This window comes from Apus apus, chromosome 2, assembly GCF_020740795.1.
Source record: "Apus apus isolate bApuApu2 chromosome 2, bApuApu2.pri.cur, whole genome shotgun sequence".
In the NCBI taxonomy this organism is placed as follows: domain Eukaryota; kingdom Metazoa; phylum Chordata; class Aves; order Apodiformes; family Apodidae; genus Apus; species Apus apus.
The window spans coordinates 120,571,954-120,582,834 of record NC_067283.1 but is presented as its reverse complement, the minus strand read 5'-3'; the positions used below and the strand labels follow the sequence as shown (position 1 = coordinate 120,582,834).

Genomic DNA, 10,881 nt, shown 5'->3' with positions numbered 1-10,881 from the left:
AAGGTTTTTTAAGTAGGTGTCTTTTTTATTTGCTAAGGTACATTTGAGTCTCTACAATTCAGAGAAAAATTAAAACAGCAATCCAGAAAACTGAGTGTTGTACAACTTGTTTCCAAGGTGGAAGGCATACATAAACCATGAAAATACCGTGAAACACCAAATACTGCATACAGCAAAGAATGAGTAAGGTACATGAACTTCTGTCTGTCAGCATTCAAACTGCAATTCTAGAAACTAAGGCATCTTATTCCACCTTTCAGCGTGAATTCCACCTTGCATCTTACATCACAGCAGCCTTTCTGTTTCTGCCTTTGTATTTTGTCAGCCCCCTGCCCTGCCAACCAGTACCAAACACTCTGGACCTCTGCCACGCTCCACCCCAATCCCACTTCCTCCATCTGGGGATCCCTCCGTTGCCTCAGCTTTTGGTTTCTTACCTCCTCCTCTCTTGACCCCATCTCTAACACACCAGAAAGGCTGACACGGTGGTACTGGGAGGAATGGGAGGACTGGGAGTGCTACCCCAGGGAACGGACCTGGCTTCTTGCACAGCACAGCAACAAGAGCCTAAGTTCACTGTTCCTGTCCTGCTATTCCTACCTCAGGTTAAGTTTTATGAAGCTGGGGAAAAGTCGTCTTGCTTTTTAAGCAGGGCACACACATTGTGTCTTTGTACCAAAACCAAGCGGAGGCCAAGGGGCTGCGGGAGCCGCTGCCCGCCCCAGCCAAGCACAGCGTGCACTGGGGACAGGTCACGGCCACTCCGGCACCCGAGCCCAGGTCTGCGGGGAAACAGAGCTCCTCCCGGGATGCGGGGACGGCTGGAGAGGCTCGGAGAGTCGAGGACATTTTTAGGCGCAGTGGGTTGACCACAGGACCCCCCACCCCGCTGCCCGTCCGGAGAGGTGCTTTCCCCCAGGGCCGGGGCTTCCCCGCCGCCGCCGCCGAAAGGCCGGCGGGGCGGGCGGGCGCGACCCTCCCCGCACCGGGCGCTCCCCGGGGAGGAGCCGGCCGGGTCGCACCGGGCCCGCTCGCCAAGTCCAGCTGCAAGCAGCCAAACCCAGCCCCCTGGGCTCGGGGTGGGCGGGGAGGGCCGGCCGGCCGGGCGCCTCTCCGGTAGGGAGCTGGAGGACAGGCGAAACTTTCCTCCCCGGCGGCTGCGGAGAGGCACCCGCGGTGGCCGAGGCCAGCGCTGCCGGCATGGGTCCCGACGCGCTGCAGTTCGGCGCCTGCAGCGGGGCGGCCGCCGCCGCCCTGCTCCTGTGGGCCGTGTACGTGCTCTGCAGGAGGAAAAGGTACGGGGGCGCTGGGGGTGGGCGGCGGCGGCCGCCGTCGCATTCCTGCACGGCCGCGCCGGAGGAGCGGGGCGGCGAGGCGGGAGCCGCGCATTGGGCCGCGCTTCCCTCCGCCCGCCCCTCTGCGCCGGGAAGCCCTATCAGCGCCTGTCGCCGGCGGGGAGCGGGGGATGGCGGCCCGCCGACCCCCGCCGCGGCTGGGGCGAGCGTGGGGGCCGCGGGGCTCCCGGTGGCCGCTGCTCGGCAGGGCTCCGGTGCGCCCGGGAGGTGCGGGGCCGGAGGCAGGGGGTGGCCCGGGAGGTGCGGGGCTGGGGGCGGCGGCTCCTCCCCTGGCCGGCGGGTGGGGGCCGCCGCTCGCACCTGGGTGCTCGGGGGGGCAGGTCTCGCCTGCCGTGGGTGCGTGGAAGCTCCAGCACAAGGACTGCACGAAGCGCGGAGCTGGCAGTTTGGCGTGTGAGAGTGACCCTCAGGTTTGCTGAAAGCCTGTTGTGCGCCCTGTGTAGCCAAAGAGCCCCTGTGCGGCACGGGGCAGCCTTCCCGCGGAGTCCAAGGGGCGCTGACCTTGCCTGCTGAGGCCAGGTGGACAAATGCTGCTGCTGGGTTGCGACATCGTCCCGCCGCTGCCCCTGGCCTGTGCCATGAGTCGCCGACAGTGGTGTTAGCAGGAAAGCCCCTAGAGCTCGTGTCGGGGACATTTCAGTGGCTGTCCTTAGTGTCTCGCACCGTGTTCCCAGCTGTACGATCTAAAGCTTCACAGAAGGTACATGCGTGTTTTGGGATAGCTCAAGTAGGAGTTGCAGGTGGTTTGGAGGACAGAAGCCCTGTTTGGAACTATTCTCTCTGAACAATACCTGTTTCTTTATATGCTAACCTTTTCCAAGGTATTTTTCGCTTGTGCTGACAGTACTTGATGCTCTTCAGTGTCTGTTCTGCAGCTGATGAATGAATGTGTGAAAAGGCTTTGTGGAGGAGGAGTGAAGAAGGGGAGGGATCATTATTCACTGTATTGTTGGCTGTTTTTTTTTTTAATAATCGTAAAATGTCTAAGATAATAAACTTACTTCTGAATAGTAAGCAGGTACTTTTCCTAACTGATAAAAGTTATTTTTGGAAGGTGTAAACACACAAATGCAAAAGAAGTAATTGCAGTACTAGCCTCTAAAAAAGTTTTGAAAGTGAGTCTGACAGTTTTTAGACCAGTAAGCCTAACTTTGGGACTATGTAGAGGATTAATTGCATAACAAACAGTGAAAATTCTTGTTTTGTTCCCAGAAGGCACCTGGTCACTGACTGAAAGAAGAGGTAGATTATTTCCATGATGTCTGTTTTGGATCCATTACTAATGTGACACGAGTTAGAAAGCCCAGTCCATTCCTTAAGTGGAAGACATACAGTTAAAGTGGGGCCACCCCATAAGACAAACTACTTAACAGAGTAGCTTAGGATGCTTGTTTCGTGTTTCAGCTCAGTTTACTGAATAGAAGGGTGCTGCTCAACTGGTCACTCTTCATTCTTCTCCTCTCTGTTGCTTATCTGACCAGCTTTGAGCTGGATCTGGGAGCTAAACCAGTAAAAAACTGCATATGTTTTTTTCACAGGTTTAGTGTCCTGCAAGTTTAGCTCCTTAAAGGAGGTCACCCCAGAAAATAAAAGGGGAGCAATGAGGACATGGTTGGGCCAAGTGGGATTTGGTGTAATTTTAGGGCTATAACTGTTATACTGGCTCAAACGTATTATAAAATTGTGCCTGTGATCAGTAGAAATTCTGGTAGAAGTGTAATAGTCTGTAGTGTTGAAAATGGAAACAGAGTTCTTGCTGTGAAGTTTTCAGCCAGATGGGAGTGGTAGGGAAAAAGGATCAAGGAACCCTTTTGGGGTTATTTTCATAACCCTTGTGGCTGAAGAGCTTTTAAAGTCAGCTTTTTAGTGAAATTGTTTGGACATTTGTGCCACAACAGAATGATGCTATACAGGAGGCCTCAGCAACAATGCATACTGTCTTGCCCAAAAATCCGTCTGCTGTTTGATTAATAAATCACTTCTTTAAATCCTGTACTGCTTCTCAAAGAAGTGTGCAAAGCACCAGCATGCAAGCAACTGGAAATAAAAAGTGGAAAATCATGTCAGCCTCTGTGTAGTACAGCCCTCAACTGATGTAGAAGTGCTATCCTGCTTCAGTAAAATGTGCAATTATTTACTTATTACTTTTTTTTTTTTTTAGCATACAGGAAGAAATAAATGGTGCATGGTCTTGCGAAATGCTGGGCAACCGCCTGGCTGCCTTCAGCAGCCATTTCTGATCTGTAGGAAGAAGAGCCTTGCTAAGGATACAGTGGATTAAAAAATGGGTATAAGGCTTAGTTCATACTCCCGAGATTTGGTGAAAGTTAGAGATCCCCCCTTACTTGACCCTCACTTGACCCTTATATGTTTATCCATTCCCCTGTGTCCTCCATGTGTCAGGTTTCTTCTTTTCCTTTCTTCTTTTTGAGTCTGACAAACCCAGCTCTTGACAGGGCTACCCTGCCTCAGGAGTCCGCAAAAACCATATGGGAACCTGTTGACATAGGGGCTGTTTGCAAAAGGTTCTACTCCTGATCATGCATCATTAACATTTGGCAGAAAAGTGACTAATTCTGGTTTTGTAGAGCTTGCCTATGCTAGAAAAAAATATTGCTACTTCACCTTTACAAGCATTTTTTATAGAGATTAGAATGTTGTCCAAATGCTGTTACGCGTGTACCAGTCTGCAAGCTCTGTATAGGGGATTGTTTGTTGTGTTTGAGGTGCCAAGACAAACTTTACCAGAATAATCAAATTTAACCTCTTAACCACAGCTACGCGTGGGTTCCATCTAGGATAGCAACAGTGGTCAAATGTGTCTATATATAAATGAAGGGCTTCAGTAAGTAAATACACACTTCTACTTCATTTCCTCTCAGGCTGAGTACTTAATGCTGGAGAAAATATTTTGTTGGAAAAGTTGTATTGAAAAGTTGTATTGACTTAAAGCTGTGGGCTTTTTCTGTAGTGTCATGTCTGTCATCTGGTGTTATGAGGTGTCAGGGTGAGTTTGGTACAGGTTTTCTTAGATAATTATTTACATCTACTCTTTGGAGGCAGCAAAGAAAGGAAGAGGAATTTCCTTTTGTATAAATGTTTATAATTTGAGTGCTGGTGGCAGTAATAACACAAAGGAAACAATTTGGAGTCTTTGCCAGGTTTCGTATCACAGATGGTGAAGAAACTGAAGTAGAACAAAAGTTTCCTTAATCACAGAAAAATTTATTTTGAGTTAAACTTCAATGTCAAATGAGGCTCAGTGCCTTCTGTGTGCTACAGAAAGATCTCCCTCTTGCTGGTTAATGAAGAAAAGCCTATCTAGGCTGTTTGCTGGGGAATGTATTTTCTCCAGAGAGAGCTTCATTTGTGCCACTGCATGAAAATATTTCTGCTATGGCAAAACCTGATGACTTCGTAGCCTTCGTAGATGTACAGATTATTCTCTTCTGTTTTCATAAAATGTCTAAGCCAGTTCCAGCTTTATGGGCTTGGGTTTTTTTGTTGTTCTCAAATTGTTTTTCTATTAGCTGTGCACAGTGTCATGGAGAAGGAGGTGAGATGGCAGGTGAAGCTAGCTCCTGCTCATCTCCCCACAGGAATGCTGCCCAATTCAGGGATGGGCCCTCAGGATCAACAGGGGATGGCTTCTGGTGACTTCTGTAGATGTGGTACTACTCCACTTTTTCTTGCTCAAGTTGATACTTATTTTTGGCTGCTAGTGTTTATTGCATGTCCGTGACTGAGAATTATCCTAAATTGCAACCAGCAGTTCGGGGACAAGGTTGGAATGCTCTCTTGCCTCCCTCCTTGCGAGGCAGATGCTGTGAATTACCAGGAAGAGGCTCAGGTTGACCACAAATTAAAACCACCATCTTTGGGGAAAGGGACAGTGGAGAGAAGTGGAGCAAAGATTGTTGCATTCATAGTTATCCATTGAGGTGGGATCCCACTGTCCTGAGCTTTGCACCCTAGAGTTTTTCAGATAAAGAAGTTACAGACCCAACCTGGAAATACTCATTAGAGGTTTATGTTTGCTTGGAATGTCCTATGTGAGATACAGTGGTGAAGGGGTTTGTAAAAATTATTCCCTCTGCAACTCTTCAGGCTAGTATGGTTGGTATTCTATTTATTGTGAATGGGCTGCACAGTCAAAATTGCTTATGAGGAATGATAGAATATATGGCATGTGTAATGTGTGAGTTTTACTATACAGCAGTAGAGGATTTCCCATGCTGGGTTGGAATGGGCACATACATTATAATGTATTATTTCTGACCAGCTTTTAATGTGTCAGAACATGGTATAAAAAACTTACATAAAACAGTATAATTGTAGGTTAAAGTCAACAGAAGAAGAATTACTTTATAAATTTCTCAGAAAGGCTTTTTCTATGACCTGAGTGATGGATTTAAACCTTTGTTGGAGCAGTGTCTTTCATTTTTCTCTTTTATTCTGTCCTCTAAAATACCTCCAATCTATTCAATTGCATTAATCCAAGATACTTTTCCAAAAAGTTGCTCTCTTGAACCCAGATAGATATTGGTGAAAAGAATATGGATTTCATGTTTGCTGTCAAGAACATCCTATCCTTCTTTGTGACAAGCTGTGAGCTTGCTAACAGCTCTCTTACCAAGCGAATTGTAGTTCACAAGATGTCATCAGCCTGTCTTTTTTACCACTTCTGCTAATTTAGGCAATATGTTAAGGTAGTTTTCTGTTGGAGGGAACATCAGGAAGGACAGATAGGAGGATACCAGAAAAATCTAGCCTCTCCCTTCTTACCTTGACTTTTAACAGAGGACTTTTTCTCTATTGTCTTGGTTGGATTCCTAGGGAGTGCATGCATTTTCCTGACCTCCTTTTGTTAAATGTCACAGTCCACTATTACTTCACTCTGAAGAGATTAGGACTGAAAACTAAAACTGTTGAAAGCAGAAAAGTAACAGTTCCATTTCTTAAGTAGCCTTAAAAAACTTTCTTTCTCACCACCACTCTTGAGTTTTCTAACAGCTATTCACTGTTGTGCCAAGATGTGGTGGAAGCTTCTTTCTCCACTGGCTTCTTTGGGTAAGAGCTTAGTAAAGGTCGAATAAAACAAAGTAAGCAAAACCATAGTCTTCTCAAGATGTACAAGACTCAGCTCACTGGCTTTTAGGTTCTTTTATGCCGCTAACAGACTTGGAGAGTCATTACATTGCAGATTTTGCAGGACGGCATGTTTCAAGACAGGTTTTGCTTGTTCTTGGTTCAAGACAGGTTTTGCTTGTTCTTGGTTCAAGACAGGTTTTGCTTGTTCTTGGTTCAAGACAGGTTTTGCTTGTTTTCATTTTTCAGTGCTGCTTCTCATCCTTCTGATACATAGTCTGGGTATCGTGCACATCTTGAGTTCTGCATCCTACCAAGGCTTTGAAGATGGCACTGAAGATGACACCTCTTTTAGCAGATAACAAACTTTTCCAATAATCTATGATTTACAGTATTCTTTGCTTAAGGTACACTGCCACCTAGCAACAATTTCCCTTCCCTCCCAGTTTTCTTGACCTACTTTGTTGGGGGTTGTTCAGCTTTAGTTTGTACCTGGTCTGGTCTTGATTAGCATCCAGAACCCATCAGTAGATGCCATCCTGGTAAATGTGTGTGTGTGTGTGGGGTGGAGATATTTTTAGTGGCAATAAGAACTGTTAGATTCAGGTTTCTCACTAAAATACAAATTTTTTTACTTTTATAGTGTTTTTTCCTTCCCGTGTTTTAGTGGAAAATGACTGTAACATTTTTATTATTTTTATTTTCCTTGAAGTACTTGTTTTTGCTTTCTTCTGTTCATTATTCTTTGAAGGAAATAAAATTAAAGGGTGAGAATTAAAGGGAATTGTGTTCAGCTCTTTTCATTATTCCAGTGCAACATGAAGCATGGAGTATCCATCTAGAGCTCTGTAAACAAATGCACACAGGTTACAGAAAGTACTGAACAGTTAACCCTTCTGCGCATTCTCCAAGTTGATAGTCCTAAAAGTACAAATGAGGAAAACCCAAGCAAATACAGACTGCTTCAAAACTCAGATTCCTGCTTACTGTTCTGCTGAGAGGGGGAATACATGCTAATGGACAAATCTTAGCTGAAATGTTACTTTTAAAGGCTGGTGTGAAGGGAGACACAAAGGAGCAAATCTTAATCCTGGTATCCTCTTACAAGAGATATTAACTACATCTCCTTTAAGTGAGATGGTGAAATTTGCCACCTGCTGTGTTTTAATCATTGGCAGTATAACTAGAGAGCTTTGAGTTCTGACCCACCGAGTTCCCTGGACCTCCCAGTCTCCCACTGAGGAGTGACCTCAGTGGGATGCAGGGACTTGGATGCTTCCTGAGCTTGCAGGCTTGCCTGCCTCAGTTTCTCTGCTGGAAATTGGAGGTCAACGTGGTCTCCTCTTGATTTACAGATAATGCAGTGGAATCCTTCACAGGGTACTCAGTTGCCAGAGAAGATGAAAAAATTCTTCTGTGGTGTAACCACTCAATATGTGCTGAGGAGCTGTTGCCGGCCCATTCCCTTTCTACTGTATGCTGAAGTACAACTTCTAGTTACTGTTTTAAGCCAGAAATGCCACATTTTATTGCAAAATTCATCTAAGCTGTTGGATCATGTCAGTCACTTCAGTGTTTTGCTCAGTTATGAGAATTACAGTCCCATATAAAATCGTTTTGGATTTTTTCAGTCAAGTATTTTGATTAAGAAGTTGAGCAGAACTTGTTTTGGTATAATAATATAACTGTTCCCAGTACTCCATCTAGTCACTTATTTAACTTAGTGCATAGTAATGCCAGAGAGTGGAGGAAATATAGAAGCTAAAAGAAACAGCATAAGTGCAATGTTAATACACTATATGAAGTTAAGGAAAATCTCACTGTTAACTTGGCAGTCTTTTTCTCTTTTATTCAAGTTTTATAGAGCTACTTGTTAGTGGAGCCAGGGTTGGATCTCATTTTCCTGACTTCTAGTTCTGTGCTTCAACTTGCTGCCTTTCCTTTCCAACACACCATATAAGATATTATAGCTGCCTGGTAAACCAACTTTTTCAACCATGAGGCAGATTTTGAATTCTGATTTAAAACTTCAGTAGTGTTCCTTTTCTTTCCCCACCATTTACTGATCCTTCTACAAGATTCGTGTAGGTTTTTAGGCTAATATCCATTTGCACGCCGTCTGGGAGAATTTTGGCTGACTGAGAGTCCCATAAAACAAAAGTTTCCTCTTTACAAACCACATGGAGCTTGGCTGTAGATACTCAGTTCCTTTCTCCACAAACTGTTTTTAATGGTGCCAGATTCTTCTGTTTCTTCTCCTTGTTTGGCACATGTCAGGAAAAAAAATCTTGGCTCTTGCATAGAACATATCTTGTTTCCACTTAACTGCTCGTACTTTCTATTCGTAATTCAAATCAGCAGAAAAATGCTATGGTTGTGCTTCTCATGATTTAATGTTATAGTTTCCTAAGCAATATTCTAATGTTCTTTTACAAAACCAATTCTTTCTCATACTGTAGGCCTGGTGGTAGGGGGTTTTAGCTGAATGCAGTAGTTGTCTCTTGATTTTGGAGATTGTTGCATGGTGTCCTGTCAGGGTAGCCTGCTGAAGCCCTGTGGAGGCACACAAAGGAACAACAGACCAGCAAAATTAAGCTAAAATGGGCTGTTAGAGGAATGTCTGCTCTGTCACACAGCTGACCCTCCCTGACACTGCAGTGAAAACCCAGATCGCAACATTGCAAGTTGCAGGCTTGTGTCTATAGCAGGAACTTGAAGAAGCATCTCCATCCTAGTCCATGGCATCCCCGGGACCTGCCAGAGCGCCTGTGCATGTTTGTCATGAGTTACTCAAGTTGCTTGCTGACAGTCTGACCCTGCACCCATGGAGTTCTTATTTGCATGAGTCAATCTGCTACTGATGGCTAGATAGAAAGCAGCACTAAGTGTAGTTACCTCTCTGATTTCTTGTGGCTCCTGAGAAAAATCAGCACATTGCTTACTGGCCTGCTGTTTCCTCACCCCGCTTCCTTTTCAGGAGACTCGTCCCCAGATTTTTCCTGAGTGGTCTTTGCAAATTCTTATGTCACTTGCTCTTCAAATCTTTTTAGATTGAACAAAATGTAAAATTTTTGAATGAGACGTTGAAAAAATGATAATAGAAAATTGCTGCATTTTCATTACTTTTTAAAATTATGTAGTGTTCAGAAAAAAATTATGGTCTCCTGTCAACACCGTGTGAGAATGCAGGAGTTTTGCAATTATTAAGTCTGGCAGTAATAACTTAAAAAAAAAAAAAAAAAAAAAAAGCAAGCAAAACAAAAAACCAAAAGGAACTTGTATATTCTTTAAAAATGAAATACTGTTAAAGAACAGTAGACAGAACTGATGGAGAAAAGGTGATTAAAATGAAGCTCCTGAGCAGTTAGTATTTCAGTCTTTTCTGTACTTTTTTTTTGCCTTCGTATGCGTGCCAGCAGAAGGCACAGATCTGCCCCTTTTTCATGGTGTAATACGTAGTCTCTGAAGGCTTCTGAGAGATGGCCTCCAACTCTCTAATGGGGCCCCAAGGAAAATCAATGAGTTTTCAGACACTCTTATTAAATCTGGTTAACAAAAACAAGATACTTATTGAAGGAAAGACAATTGCTGATATCTCCTCACAGAGGATTTGAATGACTTCTGCTGCTGGTCCACTCAACTGATGCTGTGTTTGGTCATTGCTTCTCTAGCTGGGAAGTACTGCTTTGTGTTGTCCTCTTCAGTGCTGGCATGTTTTTTTAGGTTAGAATAGCTTCTCTTCAGAGCTTCTGGCATGTGATAGATCATAGCCATAATAATTCTCTCCAGCTGGTTTTTCAGCATGAGAAGCCTTGGGAGTTGCATTCAGAAGCTTCTCTGAAAATAGCTCAAACACTGGATTGATGGTAAGGGATAATTTTTTCCTTAAGTTTTTCAGGAATTGATCTATGATATTTACTAATCTCAAACTTATACTTTATTAAGACAGAAAAAACCTCCCTGGAAGGTTTGCTTTTGTTTTGGTAGGTACCAGTATTTGTAAAATGTTTCCAGTAGACTATGTATTTCATCCTTATTCCTTTCAGAAACTTCTGTTATTTTGTTGGATGGGTTTGTTTGTTTTTTTAAAAAAGTTTTTCAGATTCCTAGGTTAGGCTTCAGCATGATAACTTTTTTTGCTTAAATAGCAAATTTCCAAGCCCTACAGCTGAGGGGGAGGCATGGTGCCAGACCCCACACTGCAGTACTTGAGTGCAATTCCCATTTAAAAAGGAGCAGCTGTGTAGCTGTATGAAAAGTGAAAATGTCTCTCAGTTCAGGAGTCATCCAAGAACCAATTGTAAAACACGATGAACCCACAGAATTGATATTTGGGCAAAAGAAGGAGAAAAAATGAAAGTTCTGGGAGGACAGGCTTGTACATGGTGCTCTTTCTAACCCCAAATACATGCCTGAAAGACTCTGATTCAACAGCAGT

The 10,881-nt window shown here is 44.2% G+C and overlaps 1 protein-coding gene across 3 annotated transcripts in view; it reads left to right on the top strand.

Moving 5' to 3' along the window:
- Positions 1-1,091: 1,091 nt before the first annotated feature.
- LOC127381082 (cytochrome P450 7B1) overlaps positions 1,092-10,881 on the top strand; it is a 126,042-nt gene continuing 116,252 nt past the window's right edge. For 2 of the 3 annotated variants that reach the window (XR_007888650.1, XM_051610883.1), the window contains exon 1: positions 1,092-1,295. Coding sequence is in view for 1 of the 3 variants with exons in the window: in XM_051610883.1 (XP_051466843.1) it covers positions 1,201-1,295 (95 nt within the window). In the remaining 2 variants the exon portion in view is untranslated. Of the gene's footprint in view, positions 1,296-2,017; positions 2,056-10,881 lie in introns of those variants that run through there. The other variant, XM_051610884.1, reaches the window with a different exon arrangement.